A 23,277-nucleotide genomic window follows, 5' to 3' on the forward strand; every position below is an offset into this window, starting at 1 on the left:
ACAACCATATGTCCCCATTCCATTCCATTAATCGTCAATAAAGGGGGATTCAAACCACCGGAACCCGCACCTTGGATACGCCAGTGGTTTCCACACCTTCTTATTTTTTTATGCGTATCTGTTAATCTCTTATGGGTATTGTCTTGTTTATGTTGAATGTAATTAATATTTGATAAACTTTATTTAGTATGATCATAACTTGAAGGATTATTACGCTGTAATTTGTAATCCAGTGTTTGTAATTTTACACGTGAAAAATTCCATAAGCTCGCACTATTTGACGTAATTAACAGTCAGACTTTTTCATAATAATATCATAACACTTACATGTAACAAGTTGTTTAAGAATTTTTAATATTAACATATTAAAATAGAAGATTTTCATTTAAAGGCGGTTCATTTCCCTTTACATCTTAAGTATTCTTATTATTTACTTTACTTTAATTATTGCAACATCCCATGCAGAGAGAGAAAGGACAGATAACTCTGCATGGGAGATTGTAAAGTGCAAAACTATCACAAGGATAAGTTGTTAAAATTGTCGCATATCGGTTAAAAGTAATATGTAAATAGAACACAAAGGAAACAAAAGTTTCAACATTTATTATAATATAAAGATTTCAATTTTAAATCACTTAAAAATTAAATGTAACATTATTAAATATATATTAACTTAATCAGAGTTAAATCTTTTTATGCTGTTATAATAATTGATCAAATTTGTTAAATCGATATACAGAACGTACTAATCCTAGCTACGAACACTCTGAACGACTATTAAGAAGATATAAATTATAACAAAAAGAATCGGTATGGGTCAGCAGACCTATTGTTATGTAGGGAAAGTTGTTAATTTTAATGTTTATTCAAATGAAAGATTAAGCAAAATGATACCCTTAATACTGACAATATGGGTTAGCAGTATTGAATTGATTTAGGTATATTATATTGAAATATGTGATGACAATTTTTCATCAAATTCATAAGATAAGGTAAGTCTAATTTGTATTATTTTACTTTTTAGTTTTTTTTACTATTTTATTCATATTAACTTGATTATGTGAAAAAGATTAAGAACTTTACATTTCAGAACAGTTTTATGCAAAACTTTTTGGAATTGTCGATCCTCAATGCTCTTCAACTTTTTACTTGTTTGGCTTTATAAATATTTTGATGTGAGCTTCATTGATGAGTCTTATGTAGACGAAACGCGCGTCTGATGTACTCAATATAATCCTGGTATCTTTGATAACTATTTATACACTCCCGACTCGATATGAATAATTGATGAGGGGTACTTGTCGATGAGACAGCAACCCAACGACAGAACAATATTATTATATAAATAAATACTTCAGATTCAATATTTATGATACATGTAGATGTACTCGAGTCTTACATGAGACAGCAACCCAACAACATGAATAACCAGAAGATATTTAAAGGATTCCATAAATTACTTTATATAGATATAGGAAGATGTGGTGTGAGTGCCAATGAGATAACTCTCCATCCAAATCCATATAACAATTTAAAAAAGTAAACCATTTAGTATGATAATGATAATATGCACATCTGTATGAATAAAATGGATAAGTATGTGCTACCCATTCAGCTTTTTGTGTAACGCTCAACGTCAAGTCATACCCTGCTTTATACTACACTAACAAGCCAAGTCATATTTATAACCCCTTTGTTAGAACACAAAGTAGTAAAAAATTTCATGATATTAAAGACCTGCCATTTCACCCAAAAACATTTTTTGACATGCATCCATTGCTCCGATTCATAAATGATGGTTTCTTAGAGGAAGAACAGCAATACGCTGTTTCAAATCCTTCGATTTGACCAGACCTTAGACTTCCTGCAACAACGTTGAACATACTGACAAGAATCTTAAAGTTGTTGTTATTTATACATAATAGATCAGCATATACTGTTACTAAATAGTGCTTTCGATCCTTCAATTCCATAGTTCTAGTATCTACGTTAATGTCCTAACAGAAGCACGACCGTTAACTGCAATGAAGTTTCCCTGTGCTGTCAAGTTCATCAAATAGCTTTATTTATATTAAACTATTGTTGTTGCGATACAACTTGATAAATAATGTCTGAGAGCCGACTCAGCATGTCATGTGGGAATGTACATTCTGTACTAAACCGCAAGGTATAAGTATATTCAGAAATAAAATAAACTTCCAAATATTATCTGCTACTTGAGTATTTTCTCTATATATGTAAGAGAGGGACAGCTAAACTCATACATAGAAAATAAACTTACAACGCAATGGCTAAAAATGAAAAAGACAAACAGACAAATAATAGCACACACGATACAACATAGAAAACTAAGCAGCACGAACCCCATCAAAAACTAGGGGTAACTCAATTGCTCTGAAAAGGTACCTGACGTCATAACGTGCTTACTGACATTTCAAATACTAAAAACACTATTTTTGCTTTTTGGCAAAATGTTCACCGTAAACTTATCATTTGGTCCATTTGGTACAGGTCTTGTAGTTTGACGCCTGGTTGACATATTTTAAGATATATGGTCAAAGAAATACAAATATTTGTGTCAAAGAAATACAAATATAAACGCCATAATTGGAACTCTTTTTGTATTTATAAAACAGAGAAGAAGTATACCAAAAAGAGAGTCAACTTCTAGATAAACTGACAACTCCACAAAAAAACGAAAGACTAATAGACAAACAACAGCATACAAAACACAACATAGAAAACTAAAGACTGAGCAACACGAACCCAAACCAAAGTATGGGGGTGATAGCAGGTGTTCTAAAGGGTAGTCTTGCTCTGAATGCGACATAAGGGTCGTTAGGAGCCATACTTTCGGTTAAAAGATGTTTTAATCTTCGGAAACTGAATCGAAAAATAAATAACTGTAACTACATGTACTTCACTGAATAAACACATTTCTAATAACCACAAAAATATTGAAATATCTGAGTTTCAAAGACAATAAAGCATATATGTGTTATATATTTCATAACTTTAACTGTTTACCATTCTACTGTTGTGTTTATCCAAATAGGTAGTCGGGTACTTGTCTCTGATCAAACAACCCAATGAAAATGTGAAAACAGAAATGTATTTTTTGTTTGTTTCAAGAAAACACTAAATTTAAATATTTTTCCAATGAAACTTGACTCAATATTTGTTAAATCATTATAGGCATTTAGAGTCAAATGAAAACAATACGATTATTTAGGATCAATTGTCACGTTATATGACCTCTGTCACCCAGTACATTTCACATTAATAAGCTCATTAATCATGCTTAGGTGAATAATTATCGTATAATGTGTTAGTCTTTATACGGAAGAATTTATTAATAAACCATATAATTGACAGTTCAAAGGCCGTTTCCTTTAATTGTATTCATTCAAAATCAGGAAAATAATTGCGAAAAATTAACTGAACCCTACGCACTTTTTTTTTTGCCGTTGAACACCTCTTGATTTTATCGGGAGATAGAATAAATGTTTTCCTTCCACTGAAAAAAATCCATCGTACTTATATTCGCCGTTAACTCTTGTTCTTATAATAAGCGGCTTACAGAGACTATTCTAATTATAAATGTGCATTTAAACAAAAAAGTACTTATCTTTATATTGCATTGTATGTAAGATTATGTTTAACTGTACTAGTTATGACCTACTTTGCTTGAATGATTGTGCATTGCTGTATATTCAATGGCGAATATTTCACGAGAACAAACTTATGAGTATCGACCGATGCCATGGAGGGCCGTTTGATAGGAGCAGTGTTTTATTTTATTTTTCTATTCAGTATATGATAAAGTTCATTTATAGAAAAAAACAAAGCGAAATCCTATATTTAAAAAAAAATCGATTTATACCCGCGAGACCCCTTAAGTCAGAAGGACATTTGATAGGAACAGTCATTTAGTCTTGCAACATGACACCCATGTACAAGCTAATATGTACATCTCAAAAAGATGTTTTAAAGAATCTTAATTTTAGTAGGTCTTATATAAATCTTCTGAGATATACATCAGCTGTAAAAAGAAAAGAAAAAAGGAAACATGATTTTCGAATTCGTTTTCATAAAATACGAGCCTTCTTATACAATCATGTTCCTTATTAATATAACGTGTTGTTGTAGCCTGAAATACTAACAGTGTAGTGTTACGCAGTTTTTCAAAACTTAATAGTTCGCCAGCTGGGTTGAAGCATAGACTGGTAAATTCGCTAAAAACAAGGTGTTTAGGAGTAAAAGCAAAAATCGATTTACTCGGAGTCAAAATAAATATGTCTAGCTAGGGTGACAAGTCTTACCTTTTGAACTACTGTACTACGTTGATTATCCAGCTCAACTAGCTTACTTTACACTATCAAATGATAATGTGTCAGTCTCACATGTTCTCAAGCGTCGTATTAGGTTGCATGGTTGTCTTTTCATATATATAAGTTCGACTTTTTATTTAACCCTATTCTGTTTTTATAAACATCCCTATAGTCATACCCACTTCTGCTCGAAAGCTTGAACCTCACAAGTGTTTGTCTTGTTTTTATCCAAGTCATTTTTTATTACAAACAAAACAATCTTTATACTTTCTGTTTAATTCAATATAAACTGCTTGACGTCGGAAATCGTAATGCGCTAACTTGTAGGTTTTTTCCTTTTTTGTGTTGTTGGTTTTCTTACTCAGAGATGTGTTACAGTGCCTAACACTAAGTCTTTTTATTATCTTACCAGAAATATATATATATATTTTACAGATCACCTTATTTTCCATGTTTTATAATCAATATAAGACATAAGACTTAATCAAATATTTTAAGTGCACTTTCGAAAAAAAAAAAATCTCAAGTCAATAGTTCGGCTACAGCAGGTTATTGCAATTAATGAACAAGTTTTAATCTAATATCAGAATTCTATCAGTCTTACATTTGTTAACATTCTGCATTTGATTTGGAAAGATAACGTTCAAATGTGAATGCACTACAGCAAAAACAAAAATGTTTGACAAATGACTATTTTGAATTAATATTATATCTTAAAATTGGATGTTTCTGTTTACGGCATATTAAAACGTCATACAGCTTTCCATTGGTGATAAACCATTTTAGACAAGAAAATTACTGACGAAACGGAAGTATTGAATCTGTTTATCAAAGATCAGAGGAACTCTGTTAAAAGGTTTATTTCAAAATAGACAAATCGAACTTAGATCAATAAGTGAGACTTTTTTTTTCAGAAACGGCGGTTTAAAAGTAGATAACATCCTACAACCACACACTTATGATATTCTAAGGATTTAATAATTCTGATCATGATTTTTTTTCTCTCGTAGAAATAGATGCTGTATCTTCAGAATGACTTAAAGTGTGTAAAGTTAGAAAAGAAATTTGAAAGGTATGCATATTAAGAGTTTAATAAAGTTGAGCTATTTATTACATAAAGGGTAATTATAATGATGTATAGCATTGTAACAGGCTTACATATAGCTAAGTGAACATATAATAGGGGAAACTTACCCGTTAGTGAGATAGTTGTCACTTAACTCGCCTTGACACATAGGATTTTCTCGTTATTTTACATTGTTCAATCATATCAAATTTTATGTAGAACACCGTATGTAATAGGGCGATAACTCGCAGAAAATTAAACAGGAGTTCAGATTATTTTCTTCATGAATTAAATTAACACAAATATTTCATTGCTACTCATATTAAATGTATTTTACTTACTCAAAATTGGAAATAATTGATAATGTTACTTCTGGAAGTGTTTAACGACCTTTACTGGCTGTTCAGCCCTCGTACGGTCCAGGGGCGGATGCAGGAATTTTCGAAAGGGGGGGGGGTGCTAACCCAGGGCAAACAGGGCAAAGGGGGGGTGCAAAACATATGTCCCGATACAAATGCATTGATCGGCAAAAATAAATGGGGTGCGCACCCCCGGAACCCCCCCCCCCCCTGGATCCGCCACTGCGGTCGGTTTGATAATGTGTGATAATCCGTTACTATAGCAATGGGCCAATACCGCTGCTACATGTAGTTGACTTTGAGTCCTTAAGGTAGTATATGCTTAAGTATTCCGTGAATCGACACTGACATGATTCGTACCTTTTTTTTTACCCCCCCCCCTTTTTTTGAGAAATTACGAAATTCAATTAAGAAATTCTAAAAACCGAGGTTCCAACTCAGGAAAAGACAACTTTAGATGAATTTGTTTATTCTTAAGTTTGTATGACAATGTTATCTTTGCATCTAGATAGTTCCTACTTTTCTACATATTTATATATTCCTGAGTTTTAAATTGTTTAGATCAGAGCGTTCCTGGTGGAGATAAATCCAGAAAAGCGTTTTAGACACCCGATATTTAATCTTTTTTAAAAGTACTTATTTGGTTTGTATATATTGTTTAAAAATGCATTCATTTACTTCGTTTTTTTTCCATATACATTTTTGTCGAATAGCAGGGTATATAAATCCTATCTATAGCTCTAAGCTTTAAGAAAAAAAGACCAATTCCCAATTCCCATTTACGAGCCCTTTTCTCTCACCAAATGCCTGTTGAAATTATTACATGGAACTTCTAAAATATTTGTCTGTCTCAACCCGCTAGTTATATTATCAACTATATTCTAAACAATGTATGCAGTATATGTTTCAAGCATGCGTACTGTCATTGAAGTACATATAAGTATATATTAATTTCAGATGACGGAATTATCGGAAGATAACCTCCTTAACCACTTAGCCACACAACATGGTCATTTCGAAAAAAAGAGGACAACGAGTTTTAAGAGTGATAAAGATTCCGAAGAAAGACGGACTCCTACACAACGCGGAAGTGCTAAATTGAAAAGAATTTCATCATCTGCAAAAAGTGCGCATTCCTTATCGTCTATTGAAGACAAATTTAGTGCATTATCAACATTAATACAAGATAGACTGCTTATAACTGAATTTCCCGGTAGAAATTCAGCTGCAGGACGTATAAATGACGATGATGCGTTTGAAGAAGAATTTCCCGACGAAACTCCGCCTTCCGGTCGTGTTACTAAGGAAGGAGATTATGACACTGATTTGGAGATGGATTATGACGGTAATTGAGTTTTTCAAAATATAATGAATTCTGGGTATTTTTTTTCAAATAGCCTAAAGTGCTCGAAACCATTATGATAGTTTAACAATAAAGAACGTACGCAATAGATTACATATTATTTGAATTCTGTTTTACGAAAAATGAAATATTCTTTCATCCTTAAAATTTTGAAAGTTATGAAAGAGGTTCGAAAGATATCAGAGGAACAGTCAAACTCATAAATCGAAAATAAACGGACAACGACATTGCTAAAAATGTAAAAAAGACAAACAGACAAATAATATTACACAACAAACAACATAGAATACTAAAGACTGAGCAACACGAACCCCACCAAAAACTGGAGGTGATCTCAGATGCTCTGGAAGGGGAGGCAGATCATGCTCTACATGTGGCACATGGGGAATCCATGGAACGATGAGGAGAAAATATGTACGTTGAAATCGAGTACCAGTGCAAGGCAACTCCCGCATTAATAGTATTGTTCTACTGCCTTCTATATCTATATTTCTTTTGGATTTGCATGCACAGATTCTGAGAAGATAAAATTGAAAATGGAAATGGGAAATGTGTCAAAGAGACAACAACCTGACCATAGAACAGACAACAGCAGAAGGTCACCAATAGGTCTCCAATGCAGCGAGAAATTCCCGCACCCGGAGGCGTCCTTCAGTTGACCCCTAAATAAATATATATACTAGTTCAGTGATAATGAACGCCATACTGAACGCCAAATTATACACAATAAACTAAAGTTAAAAATAATACAAGACTAACAAAGGCCAGAGGCTCCTGACTTGAAACAGGCGTAAAAATGCAACGGGGTTAAAAAAGTTTATGAGATCTTAACCCTCCCCCTATACCTCAAGCCAATGTAGAAAAGTAAACGCATACCAATACGCACATTATACTTTGAATATCATAATTATAATTCTTCTTGCAACTGAGCTAAACATAAGGTAAAATAATGTATAACCCTTTAAAATTAAAATTAAAGATGTACAAACTATGTCAATTAGACAGCAAACTAACCACACATATTAACGAAAACTATATGATATATCAATATGTATTTTTTTCAGATTGGTTACACGCAGAAAAAATACTTATCGAAGAAGATAAAACCGGTGAACGAAAGTATATAGACATTTGTAATAAAACGGGTGTTATACCGGTTTCATACTTTGTTCGACACATACAGAATAAAGAATTCGAAATGAAATATCATGGTCTTGGACCTCTTGGTGCTAAAGCTATTGCTCTTCCGCTCCGGGTATGTATGAACTAAAAGCGTTATAATTGCACGAACTTATAACGAACTAATTATTAAAATCATTAAACACGAAATGACGAGAACGGTTTCTGTCTGAATCTTATATGCATCTTTACTTTATAAGCCAAAATTCCAATCTCCCATACAGACAGTTGTCGTTCTTTCCTCCTCAATCTGTCTGTACGGGAGATTCGAATTTTGGCTTTAAACCATTTTCAGTAATTGCTTCACGTACTCTTACACTGTTTTAATGAAGAGTCGAGCAGGGACTCGGTTTACAAATACAAATTTTGTTTATCAATGAACAAAATTTTAATCTGCTTAACCGAGTCCCTGTGGTGTCGGGCTCTTTTCAAATCAAATTACTTTAATTAACAGATTGATATAATGCTGTACAACTTGAACCCATGGTAGCTGTCTCAGGTTCTAAGAGAGTTGCACGCTCTTAAGTACATGCAATGATATCACTCGTACGTAATTGTTTAACATGTCCTAGATGAGGAACCTTTGGTCTAGTGTGTTTTTCTTCCGGCATCAATCATGATTGTTTTTCGTTTGATTTTATGAGCTCAAGAAAGGGTTTTCTGTTAGCACTATGGAATTGTTTACATTTTGTTACCCCGGTATCCTCTAGCTTCAGGTATGGATTTTATTTATTCTTGAAGACCGTGCAGTGACCTGGAGTTGCTTTCATCCGTGTCTTCTGGTCTTGAGTGGATAATGGTTTTTTGATTGGTGAATCATACTAAATTAAGCTGCTTACTTTTATATTTGTCATTGATTATTATAAATATATGAAGAGTGTCCTCTGAATGTTTGTGTCGGGTAACGGATAGGAGAATAACAATGCCAATTTCACCCGTTGTTTTCTTACGCGTGTTTACATTTGTATTACTCACGTATACGTGTGTTCAAAACTATGTGAAGTGATTACTTGACGAAGATCAAAAAAATTCCAGTGTCATCAAAAACATTAGCGGAGGTTCTCGATAATTAATAAATTATGTCGATCATTAAACGAATGAAGGAATATTCACTATAAAAAAATAAATAATACAAAAGTTCTGTTGGTATTTTTCTTATTCTATCAGTTACAAACATGATTTTTGTGTCGACCTAGAATTCTTCCCAAAGTGAATATCAATTTAGTTATGTTGTTTATATAATTCTGCAGCCTTAATTTATGCAACTGTGTGTGTTTAATGAAAAACCAATGATGCCAGATTATGGAACCGTTCCTCACGATGGAACCATGTGTGATATATATAATACAATGTATCCTTATTTTCAAGTTCAAATTACCTTAGATACACGTACCCGTCCTTGTAATCTTTTATTTTTATCTTTTTTCGGTTCTTACGGGTAAAAGAAAAACAGTTTAACACGTTTGCAAAATAATACTCCTTCTATAAATGAAAACGTTTATATGTTTAAAAGGCAATGATCTTATGTGTAACAATTAAAATAAATGGAAGTTAAAAGAAAGATAAACCCAAAAAGATAAAATGTTCAAGAGGTTAATATACGTTTCTTTTGTTAAAAATGCCTTCAAATTAAAATGCTTGTAACTAAAGAGTTAATTTTAATTTCATTTAACTTTTAGTTTTATGAGATCTAACCCGAAAAGATAATTTTCCAAGAGGTTAATGTATGTTTCATTTGTTAAAGTCACTTTTGATGGCCATTTGGATATACACAAAATGCTTTCAAATTAAAATACTTATCGTAAATAAAATGTTAAAATTTATTTAGCTCTAATTTTATGAGATCTAACCCGAAAAGATAATTTTTCAAGAGGTTAATGTATGTTTCTTTTGTTAAAGTCACTTTCGATAACCGTCTGAATATATACAAAATGCTTTCAAATTAGAATGCTTATCGTAACCAATGACAAATTATACAACATAAGATATCCCTGTCGTAATTTTATTAAAGAGTTGTAATTCATTAAGATGAGATTTGTATGTTTCTAAATTTTTAAATTAAAATGTTTGTTGTTGTCGCTTTGACAGATTCCCCATTTCCATTCTCAATTTTATTCTTTGTTAAAGAAATTTTATGTAAAACATATAGTAACTGTAGAGTACATAAAAAAATACATTGATATACTCAGCTGTAGTCATAGAGGTTCGATAAAAAAATGCATTTTCCATTTCCTACCGTAAAAAGAATTTTAAAAAAACCAAGAATATCATAACTATATCAATAACAAATATTTGTATAGAATATGACAAACTATCTCGCCTATTTAAGAATTGAATGCTCTTTTTTGTAAATTTATTGGGGTGTAAAAGCGTTGACCGAAGTACATTTTGTATGAAGCGCGGTCAACGCTTTTACAACCCTATAAAGTTACAAAAAAAAGCATTCAATACTTATAATTACATGTTTACCTATAGGATCATGAAAACACGCCTTTTATCAAGTTTTTATTTCATTTACCTGTGCACTTTATTGTGGGACCTCGTGTCATCATGCATGAGAAGTTTTATTGAGTGATACAACTGCTTAAGGAATAACACATGATGTGCAGTTAGCCAATCAGAATAACGTGTTGTAATGAAACATACATCTAATGTAAGTATAATGTAATAACAATGTTGTTTTATATCTTCAGTCAAATAGAAAGATAGAAAAGGTTAATATAGAAGGAAATTGGATAGAAAGTCAAGGTGCAATATACTTAGCTCAGATGTTAGCAAACAACATTTACCTAACAGAACTGGTAAGCTTTTAGATAAAATGCGTCCGTACAACCAAACAGTATGTGTATTAGGGGCAAAAGGGAGAAATGAATTCGGCCGATATTTAGTAACAAAAATCAAAAACCAAATACGAAAGATGAGAATATCTTCCAAACTTATGTGTATAAATTATTCAATTTCATTATCATTTATTGCTTTTTATAAATAAATTAAATATTAAATAAATACTTTAATTTTTGACCAAACACGTCTTCTGATCAGTTGAAAGTTTTTTTTCCATCAGCTCATAGTCATAATTTTTTCATTTTCTACTTCTTAAATTCGGTGTGTAACCCATGTTTGATGTTATTTCGTAAAAGACACAAAAAAAAAACCACATCATTCATTGATCAATATTTTTTTTTCGTTACGACTTGCGAGATATATTTGTCATCGAACGTAAAGCAACCAACACTCAATCAAATCATAACTTTTGAATGTTTTTTTTTTTTTACTTATTCGATATGTTTTTTGAAATATTATAGCATTTAGCAGAAAACAAGATAGGGAACGATGGAGCAAAGGCAATAAGTGAAATGTTACTGAAGAATGATATGATTCATACTGTCGACCTCTCTGGTAATGACATCGATGACAATGGTGCAGAAGTCATTTGTAGTACTCTTATGGTAAGTTTGTTAAAAAGTTGCAAGAGAGTTATCTCCCATGTTGTCATTTTTCATGTTTAGAATTTTTAAGTTAATTTACTTTGAAACCCGCTAAATTTATTTAACCTTAGAAATCTCCTATTTAACTGACCAGGACAGTATCGGATATATAAGAAGTTTTTTTTTTCTTGGTTTAACGGCATAAAATTTTACTTCTGTCCAAATTGTTATTGGCAAACAATTTCTGTTTATTAAATAGTTTTTATTGTATTCCTTTGATTTTTTTGGAAAGTATTTATTAGGTTTGAATTTATAGTCCAACAACCAAAGATTGATTTTCCCTCTATTTTTTATTATAAAAGCAATTATCGTCCTGAATATGGATGACATATTTTCCGAGGATTTGAAGCAAAAAACAGCCATTCAAATCATAGCTTTTTGTATTTTCATGTTCCCCTTCTTATTACTAGAAATCAATTCGATTGCATAGAAAAACAATAAATAGAACTCATCTTTTCCCTATAGAAATAAATAGATAGTACCTGCTCAAAAGAAAGACAACTGCTGCAATACAATAAAAAGTCGCAAAAATAAAACTATAAATATGAAGCAAGAGTCATCTTTTAAAAAATTGGTTATGAAGTGAATAGCCATTACTTTTGAGATATTGATGAATATGTCACAAATAGTTTCCAGTCATTCTTGAGTTGTAAAATTTTGCGAATTGCTAATTTTTGCTCAATTTATTTCCAGAAAAACACAACAATCAAGCATGTGTATTTAAGCAAAAACTCATTTGAAGAACGTGCAGCTATAAGTTTTAAACACGTGTTATTACACAACGAAAGCTTAGATACAATAGACCTTAGTTGGAATCATATCAGGACCAGAGGTGCTAGTGCTATAGCGGAAGGTCTACAGGTATGTTCTTACTCCATTAAGGATGTATTCTGACTTTTCAGTCTCGTTCAGTCTCGTTGAAATCTCGTTCTTGAATTATTTCCAAAACATGTGATACAAGTGGAAAATATCAATGAATTTTAAAAATATTATAATCAAACACAACTCTGTTGGCTCCTCAGAGGTGTACATCCTTAACTTCACCTGATCGTCTACTTCATTTCGAACATTCATTCAGGAAAGGTCATGTGACTTATATCTAAAAATCTGACTTATATCACTCTACCAATATATTATCAAAGTAGTAGATGCATTAAGGGTCCTTCTGCCCAAAACAAGTTGAGTGCATTGTTTGAAGACGAAACTATAATATCCATGACTTTTAATGATATATTTGCCACTGGACATTAAGCAAGCAACACTAAAGTCTTAATCAATTGATAACGATGAAAAATATTTCATATTGATGTGTATCAGAAAGAGAGAAGTAAAATAGTGTCCACGTATGTATTCATAAAGTTTTGTAATTTAAACTCCAAATAGACTAGAAGAAGAGATATTTAGATGAAATTTGACACAAATTGAATCTTCTCTGTCAAGGTTTCGATCATGAATCACATATCTACAGAACTAGCAATTACTGTAGACAGTATTGAATTGAATGAGTACAAGGAAATCGAAAGTAACTGTTAAAACAAGTGTTGTAAAATTAATTATTTATTTAGCTTAATAAAGTTGAGAATGGAAATGGGGAATGTGCCAAAGAGACAACAACCCGACCATAGAAAAAACAACAGCAGAAGGTCACCAACAGGTCTTCAATGTAGCGAGAAAATCCCGCACCCGGAGGCGTCCTTCAGCTGGCCCCTAAACAAATATATACTAGTTATTGTTTTTGTGTGCAAAATGAAGTGCCACTCGAATAATTGAAATAAAACATCAATCTTAATTTGCAAATATACATTTACTTGTACAATTACATGATTATTCATATATAAAATGTATCTGTAATAGTTGAAAACCTCCTTTTCGCAAGCGATGGTACATGTTGTTCATTGTATATATATGATACTTTTGTAGGAAAACTTCGGTTTAAAAACCATTAATCTTGCTATGAACGGGTTCTCTTTGATGGGATCGGAAGCCATTGGAAAGGCAATTAAACAAAATAGAACTTTGAGATCTCTTGACATCAGTCACAACAGAATTCCACAAGATGGTGCCAAATATATTGCCAAAGGACTTTCAGAAAATGATGGATTACAAGAGCTGAAGGTATTGTTTCGGTCATAATGAATTATGATGATGCAAGTATTTAACTACATTGACTGGCTTTTCAGCCCTAGCGTCGTCGGTTAATGAAATATATGTGAATTCCAAGAGGGTAAATAAACTCCTATACGACGATTTATAGTAAATACTTCGTTAGAAAAATGTTGCGAATGCCGATTAACCTGTTTTGCTTCTTGGCGCTAAAGGGAGCGAACAAGAGCGTTTGAGCTCTTAAATTAAAGGTCATTCCTATCCTATTTCAAACAAATGCTTTAAAATGATATGTGCAAATGTTGTGTGGCATTTAACTACGTTTTGCTAATTGTTGCTAGCTTTACTGATCGATATAGAAACAGAGTGCCAATAGTAGTGCTTTTAGTACATGTAGTTAATGAATTTAACAAAACTAGAATAAGTAAAATTTGTGCTCATAATTTTGTTAACATTCTAGTTAGTAATCGGAATATGTTAGCAAGTAAATGGACTAAAGGTTCAATGAATGACATGACTTGAAAATAAAAGGTATGCTCTTCCAAACAGATAAACTTCGAAAAGCATATTTACTTTTTAAAATTGATATTAAAATATAGATTTTTTTGTCGTAAAATACAGACTTGAAGGGCATTAAATATGTTTCTCAAATTCTATGGAAATTTATCCCTTTCCGAAAACATTGTTTGAAAAAAATTAATCAACGTGTGGTTGCCGGTGATCTCAAAAGATCATTGGATGCCTTTAAGGGTCATAACCTCTTCAGCTAAGTGGATGAATCAAAATATGCTTACAGATGTAAATGAAATTGACAACTTCATGGAATGTGAAAGGCACTCGAAGGGGATTGTCGTTAAAAATAAAAAGAAAATTTATTTTTTAATCATTAAAGAAACAGATCATTACATAGTTACTCGTGAATTATCGGATTTATCCAATCTCGATAGTTAAATTATAAATTTTAAAGTGCTCGCCGAGGCTCGGGATTGATAATTTAACTATCTCGATTGAATAAATTCGATAAACCACTCGTATCAATGTAAGAATCTATATACATACAATTCTTTTTCTTTATTTTTTTTTAGATTGGCAGCAATCCGCTTGGGTCTGAAGGCCCCTTGAATATTCTCCAGGCAATCGAAAAAAATGACATTTGCACTGTTACAGAACTAGACTTATCTGTATGTATAGGTATTATAGCAACAATTTAAACCACTTCATAATCAACCAATTGTAAAACAGATTCATGGACAAACAAATTTGGACTCATAATGGTCTAACTGTATTTTCGTTTAACAAGTTGCATTCATGTAAATAAGTGTGACACATAAAGGGTTTAGAAAATATCTTAATGTTTTGTATTATACCTTAACAATATGAACCTCAAAAGGTCTCGTTTTACCGCCTGACTATTCAATGAATGGTATCAAGGTATGCCTATTAAATCGTTGTTAGGTTCAGGATTTTTGGATTACAATTACGTCATCGGTACGTAACGGATGTTAAGAACAGCCGCTTTCATCCAGTGGTCATTTGACTTCCGAGATTGCGATACGATTTTTTTTTTAAAGATTAATTTTCGATTTGCGCCAGACGCCCGTTTAGTCTACAAAAGACTCATCAGTGACGCTCGAATCCAAAAAAGTTTAAAAGGCCAAATAAAGTGTGAAAGACCCACTAAACACAATATATTTAGCTCATTATTTGTTTGTCTGTTTTTTTGTTTGTCGACTAATTTTTTCTTTGAAAATAATTAGGATAATCTTTTTAAAACTGTACATAAACGAGATAGAGATCAATACAAATTGATTAAACAAAAGGTTAGAATAAAAAGACGCAACATGTGTAAGCTTATTTTTCAGAATGTATTGGTCACTGAAGAGTTCCAAGAGCTACAAGACAAATTAGAAAAAGACAGAATTCTGACAGTTACACACGGTGGTATAGCCGGAGAATTGTATAATATACAATCAATAACATTTGATCCTTTACATGATTTTCGGAAGAACCCGGTCGGAATGCTTCGGGATATTGCAAAAGAGGCTGGATATCGAATGATCGACTTATTTAAGGATTTCGATAAAGATGGAAACAGTTACATCAGCAAAGATGAGTTCGTAATGGGTATTAAGGTAATTTTTAAAAACAAAGCCGAAAACTTTATATTTTATACATTTGTTCTCTTAATCGGTGCGCACTCAAACCTTTTATAAAAAGTAAAATCACAAAAATACAGAACTTTGGGAAAAATTAAAAACGGAAAGTCCCTAATCAAATGGCAAAATCGAAAGCTCCAACACATCAAACGAATGGGTAACAACTGTTACATTCCTGACTTGGTACAGGCATTTTCTTATGCAGAAAATGTTGGATTGGACCTGGTTTGATAACTAGCTCAACCTCTCACTTATACGACAGTTGAAAAATTTCATTATATAGACACTGATGTGTGAACAAAACAAAGAGACATAATAGGTACACATGTCAAAATAGTGGTACAGCAGTCAACATTATGTTATAATCTTAATAACTAAAAAACAAACAAGTAGGTTACGAAGAAATTGTAATATTAATAATGGATACAAGATCCTATCCCCAGTATAATAGTATAATGAATATTTTCTGGATTCACATTTTTCCAGATTTTACAATCTCAGTAAAAATCCCGAATAACATATACTATGATAAATATCATTAATATATTATAATATTTCGTATGTTAAGAGTACCACGAATAATACCATTCCCCATAACGTATGTGTTACTAGTACTTTAATATAAACGCAAAGTTTCACATGTTATACAAATGTACAGATTTTAAAAATAAATCAACAATATATCGCGGATCGACTACTATCCGCTAAAAAGATTAAAATGTTTAGACAAACAAGGACACGAATTCCGTTAATTCGTAAATGCAGAGAGAAAATTATAATAACTTTTTAAACTGTATATTCTCGAACTTCTTTTAAAAAAAACAAGCAATTACAAAAGCCTCACAATTTCAATTTTAATATTTCTTTATTTTTAATTTATCTGAGCTCTGTTAACATTGAGGATAAAAGATGCGGAAAAAGATTTTATTTTTCTAAGTGGTAAATTTTACTTATTTCAAAATTTTCATCATTTTTCACTCACAGAGAGCCGGGATGCAAGTCAGTGTACGGCAGATAGAAGTGATAATGGAGAAACTGGACACCAATAAAGACGGATGTGTAGACTATGCGTAAGAATTTCACTATACTATAATTGATCTATACTACTTGATTACTAAACTGTAGAACTTTATGAACTTGACCTATATGGGCGAGACAAAATCACCTGCTAACCATAATGCATTATCCAATTTTTTTTAAACTTTACTATTTATAATGACCTATACTTCTTCACTGTAATACTTAATGAATTTGACCTGATTGGGCGGGGCAAAATCACCTGCTAGCCGAATGGCTTACTCATTGAATTTTTTACCTTTGTGAGATTTTGAAGAATTACATAGTAATTTATTAGGGGTTTATCGAAATGATTCCTTGTTCGATAATTTATCAAATTATTAACAGGTGTTTATATTTACTTTATTCGGGTTTTATTCACATGTGTTGATGTCCTCTGTATTCGAATTTTATTAACATGTGTTCATATTCACTTTATTCGAGTATTATTAACAGGTGGTCATATTAACTTTATTCGAGTTTCATTATAAACACGTGTTCATATTAACTTTATTCGAGTTTCATTAACACGTGTTCATATTCACTTTATTTGAGTTTTATTAACACGTGTTCATGTTAATTTCATTCGAGCAGCAGGTACATTAGGAAAATCTATTGAAATCGACACGATATAGTTTAACGATCACTATCTTGAATTGTTTGACCTACAAGATGTCTGATACTTTCAGTGTCAATGCATTAGGTCTCGCTCGCTCGCTCCATTTGGAATTTAAATGTTTCTAGGTTGTATATTTTTTGTGTGACTTAAAATGAGAATGGAAATGTGTCAAAGAGACAACAACCCGACCAAAGAGCAGAACAACAGTCACTAGGTCTTTAAAACAGCGAGAAAATTCCACACTCAGAGGCGTGCTTAAACTAGCTCTTAAAAATGTATACTAGTTCAGTGATTAATTTATATATTATAAATGAATTTATGGCCTTTGAACATTGGTAAACTACTGTTCTTTCTTACATGTACTTATATAGCCGTTTAATTCTGATATAGAATATCTACAAGGTGAATGTACACATTACTTAGCAATACGTTTTGATGACCGTGAAATAATGGATGCACATGAAAACAGACGTATTTTAAATAATATTCAGCAAAACTAAAACACCAGAATTTGCTGCCCGCAAATATTTTGTTTAGGCTAATTTTCATTTTGTAACAAAATTATTCTAAACCAATGCTGTATTTATAGAGCTACGAAGGCAAAAAAGGATATAACAAGAACAGCTTAACACAAATAAATCGCTTTTGATACACGCACGTAACTTGTAAATTTAAATGACTCTCTTACATTTTTCTCGAGATAAAATATTGATTGTAAAATTGAAAATGGAAATGAGGAATGTATCAAAGAGACAACACCCCGACCATAAAGCAGACAACAGCCGAAGACCACCAATGGATCTTCAATACAGGGATTGATTGTGTAAATCTATGTCTGGATTTAATACTTGACTGCTTAATTTTCAATATTTTTTATGATAATACATTTCTTTAATATTGAATATTAATTATTTATGTGTTTAAAGAGAATTCTTTTATGTAAGTACTGAGTGGATGTTAAACTTTGATGTTCCTTTGTAAATTTGTTATCCTTTAAATGACCTTTTTTGAACTTTCTGCCTCTTTTTGCAATGTACATCTGATATTTTTTTCTTTCCTACCAAAACTTCAAAATATATATTTTTGTTTCAGCTGAAACTGCTCTGTGTAGTTCACTTTCATGTTGTATTTATATACGACTATAACTCTATCAGTGTTAGTGTTACCTGGGAATGATTCCTTTTTGGCTTGACCTTACAATTTTGTTTTGGTAACAGGAAACCATTTATTTGCAAACTAATTTCTTATATTTTAGTTTTGTTTGTATACAGATTGCACTATCAAACCTTTGATTTGTAAATGACTCTGTCAACTATTTTTTTCCCCTGTTGTTTATCCCCTTTCTTAGACATAAAAACCTTTTGAACATTGATGTATTTTCTTAATTGGACAAACACTCACACTGTATAAAATAATCTTCCTCTTATACATTAGAAAATTTTATTCAATTATCAGTTAATTTTGGATGTAACACGTCTTCTGATTTGGCTGACAGCATTTTGTCTATCAGCTCATAGACATAATTTTGTCATGTGACCGTGGTATAATCAACATTTTTCATGATTCACTTCGGATTAAAAAGGAATCTTTTTTAAAGTGAGCGCCACATTTTTTATGTTATTTCTAATATACAGAAAAAATAGTACAGTCATTTCTCATATTTCAATTCCAAATTTCATTTGTAAGGAGGAAATTTTTTGAAAAATGTTGCTGACGTGTTACTCCAAAGTCAAATTAGATATGACTGTAATATTTTTTCTATTTACTTGAAAAAAAATATCCAAAATGTTAGGCGAGTTATTCAGTGTGCACCACATATTGGATGTTATTTCTTCAAAAACAAAAAAATATTACAGTCCTTCCTGACATAATTAAGTTTGGAGTAACACGTTTTTCAAAACTTACTCCTTACAAATGAAATAAAGAATTGAACTATAAGAAATGACTGTACTATTTTTTTTTATTGCTATCAGAAATAAAATAAAAAAATGTGGTGCACACTTTAAAATAACTCACTACGAGGGTTATTCACTGTGCACCACATTTTTTATGTTATTTTTTTCATAGACAGAAAAAAAAGTACAATCATTCCTTGAATAAAGATATTTTTGTTTTAAAAAGTACAGGTTTGTTATTCTTTGGTATATATATAGATTATTACATTGATACATGTTGATTATCGGATTTATCCAATCGAGATAGTTAAATTATCAATTTTAAAGTCCGAGCCTCGGCGAGGACCTTAAAATTTATAATTTAACTATCGAGATTGGATAAATCCGATAATCCACGCGTTACTATGTAATAATCTGTTTCTCTAATGATTAAAAGATAAATTTTCCTTTTTTCTAAAACAAAATTCCCTTCGAGTGCCTTCCACTTTCCACGAAGATTTTTTTTTATACAATGGGTTCGGAAAGGGATATATTTCCATAGAGTTAGAAAATATATATATATATATATATGCTAACCTTCATACAAAGACCCTGTGCATTGTTTACTCAAATAAAATAATTTGAAAAAAGGAATACCTCAATTTTGAAAAATGATATAAAACGTATGAACACAATCATGATTGTGAAAAAAACCGCGATAATCTATACATATCGACCTCATATAAAGGCTATAATTGTATAATATCTAGTAAATTATGTTGTATATTAACATAGAGGTATTTACGTAACAGTGTGGACAACGGCAAATCTTATGTTGGTAATAATACTAAATCATTTACCATTGACTTGTTTGTCATCGGCGATCTTTTTTACGTTGACTGAAGTATGTCAGAGGCGTTCCAGTGGGGATTAAAAACGAATAAAAGAGTAAAGTTCATGCATCTGCATGAGGAGAAAAAACGAATGTTTAAGTATTTAGCACTAAAATCAACACACAAGGTTTAGTCCTCTGCTAGTTATTCGTTTTATTTGATTCGTACGTTTTTAACCTTTTGGGAAGCCACAGTTTAAATATCTATAACAAGTACGTTGTGACAATTCCACGTTACAGTGGCACGTTCACCTAATCTGACCCACTTGCCATTAATAACATGAGAGCGTCCATACTGGTATAAAAACGATTTTAATTAGTAACTTGTATATGATATTTCAAAACTCTTTTTAATTATCATGTTACTATCATTTTTATTACAGGGAGCTTATAGCCGCAGAACGAGAACTTCGGAGAAATAAATTGGAGCAGAATAATCCAAAGTTAGACAGAAAGAATTCACAACTTGTATAAAAAACGAAACAAGTCTGATACAGTTTTTATCTTATTTTTTCTTAAGAATTGTTGATCATGGAGGATTTAGCATTAATTTTATATCACAGTTCAACAAGGTCTTTTTTAAGGGAGTTCGCTTCTCAGTTTCAAAATAATTAACTTTTAAAAACACTAGTTTATATTGATAGGGTATTAATAAAGAAAACTAAAAAGCAGAACAATACATATAGGTCACCGTGCTTGTTTTTGAGATATTAGTCATTGAAATTTTGGCGGGAAAATATTCTCTCTTGACTTTTCATAGCTTTATCATTGACAAGTTAAAGTTCTCAAAAACTGTTAAAGAATAATTAAAATTTTATAATTCTTTTACAGATGGCTTATCATTATACATGTAAAAGATTTGTAAGAAAAAGATTGGGGGTCAATGGGCAAAATTTTTAGGGCATTCAAATGGATAAAACCTGAGGATGACGAAAAGCTGACAAAAATCCCAAAACATGACAAGCGAACTTCTTTAATACTTTATATCATTGTATATTTTGATTACTGTAATCATACATGCTATCTTGCACTTTCATCCTTAATCAAATTATCTTTAAAATGACTTTGTATGTTTTATATTATATCCACTAAATCGAAAGCTTGTCACATGCGAAGCAGGATATGCTTGCCTACGCGGAGAACTTGAGATCACCCATTATTTTATGGTTCGTGTTGCTCAGTTTTTGGTTATTTATGTTGCATGTTTTTTGTATACTGTTGTTTTTCTATTGATTTATTTTGTTATTTGGCATGACATGTTTTTTTCTACTACTAGTAATGTTCTTTTGGTATCTTTCGCCTCTCCTATATAAATCTTCAAAAGATTTTATGTCAAGTATGACTTGTAACTGACAGCTTTGCGATTGTTTACCACCAAGATAAAGATAAATTTCAAACTAAAGGACACAATTAAGAGTTATCACTTCACATTCCGGATAAAGTTCCATTTGCGATGTACAAAAAAAATGTACATGTAATCGTCATTACTTTTTCCGAAGTGGATACATGTATGGATTTCACATGTCTTTCATGATGTATACAAGCTAAAAAAAAAACGTTTTGCCGAATGTAAATCATAATGTGTTTTATATGCATAGAACTCGGAGGTGCGATTGGAACTCTGAGGTGCGACGTTCACGCTGAAGTGCAATGACCTGTTCGCGGATGCGCGATGGTCGATATTACGTGTAATGGCTAGTTTAAAATTTACAAATGTTCAATTATTAGGTCTATGGGATGAATATGTGTTTAATAGTTACCATATAGATGTGCATTCATTATTGGCCATGCATTATTTTACGTTTGACAAAATAAAATCAAAAAAGTCCATTTGACCAAAATCCTTGTGGGCTCGGCGGCCAAAACGCGTCTAGCGTATATACTAAATTTAGTCCTGGTATCTATGATGAGTTCATTTACAACCACTGGGTCGATGCCACTGCTGGTGGAGATTTGTTTCCCTGAGGGTATCACAAGCCCAGTAGTCAGCATATTTTGTGCTGACATGAATTGTCATTGATATGGTTATATCTATAAATTTACTGTTTACATTTTTTTTAATTTTTTGAAATACTAAGGCTTTTCTACCTTAGGCATAGACTTGCTATATGTCCCTTCCTAATTATGTTTTTTCTTTTTTTTTCAATTTTGCCCCTTTAATAATTTTACTGCTACATTTGTATAACTAGGAGATTACAATTATACTGACATCTGCAGGAGGAAGGTTTCTCCAAGGGCAATCAGTAGGCTGGCATTTATCAGTAAACATATAAATTAGTAAGAGAGAAATAATAGAAAGGGAATTGTAGCAAGTCTACCTCAGGCATAGAGTACCTTAGCTGTATTTGGCAAAACTTTTAGGAATTTTGGTTCTGAATGCTCTTCAACTTTGTACTTTATTTTGCCTTTTTAACTTTTTTGGATTCGAGCGTCACTGATGAGTCTTTTGTAGGCGAAACGCGCGTCTGGCGTATATACTAAATTTAGTCCTGGTATCTATGATGAGTTTATTTAGGCTTGTGAGTTCGAACCCTGCTGGTGTGGATGCACTCCAATCTAAATTGACAAGGATTGTCAGTTGTCCTACTGGAGGTCGGTATTTTTTTCTCCGAGCACTCCGGCTTCCTCCACCCATAAAACTGACCACCAAGAAATAGCAAAAAAACCTTAAAAGTGGCCCTTAATAGTGGCGTTGAATCACCAATAATCAATCGAAAATCTCCGAGTTTACCACATGATACTTCCGTCATCAGATGGACAACATATACGATTCTTAAAAAAGAAAGATCAT

The 23,277-nt window shown here is 31.8% G+C and overlaps 1 protein-coding gene across 1 annotated transcript; it reads left to right on the forward strand.

Annotated features, from left to right (window-relative positions):
• Positions 1–860: 860 nt before the first annotated feature.
• Positions 861–21,814, forward strand: LOC139516301 (leucine-rich repeat-containing protein 74A-like). Its single transcript, XM_071306337.1, has 13 exons — positions 861–992; positions 5,342–5,403; positions 6,714–7,101; positions 8,184–8,374; positions 10,992–11,099; positions 11,604–11,747; positions 12,480–12,647; positions 13,707–13,901; positions 14,975–15,070; positions 15,752–16,021; positions 17,030–17,115; positions 20,870–21,245; positions 21,451–21,814. Exons 3-12 carry the CDS (start codon positions 6,714–6,716, stop codon positions 20,958–20,960), a joined length of 1,737 nt encoding a protein of 578 aa, XP_071162438.1. The 5' UTR covers positions 861–992; positions 5,342–5,403; the 3' UTR covers positions 20,961–21,245; positions 21,451–21,814.
• Positions 21,815–23,277: the final 1,463 nt, after the last annotated feature.

The sequence above is a fragment of the Mytilus edulis genome, chromosome 3 (assembly GCF_963676685.1).
Source record: "Mytilus edulis chromosome 3, xbMytEdul2.2, whole genome shotgun sequence".
Taxonomy (NCBI): Eukaryota; Metazoa; Mollusca; class Bivalvia; order Mytilida; family Mytilidae; genus Mytilus; species Mytilus edulis.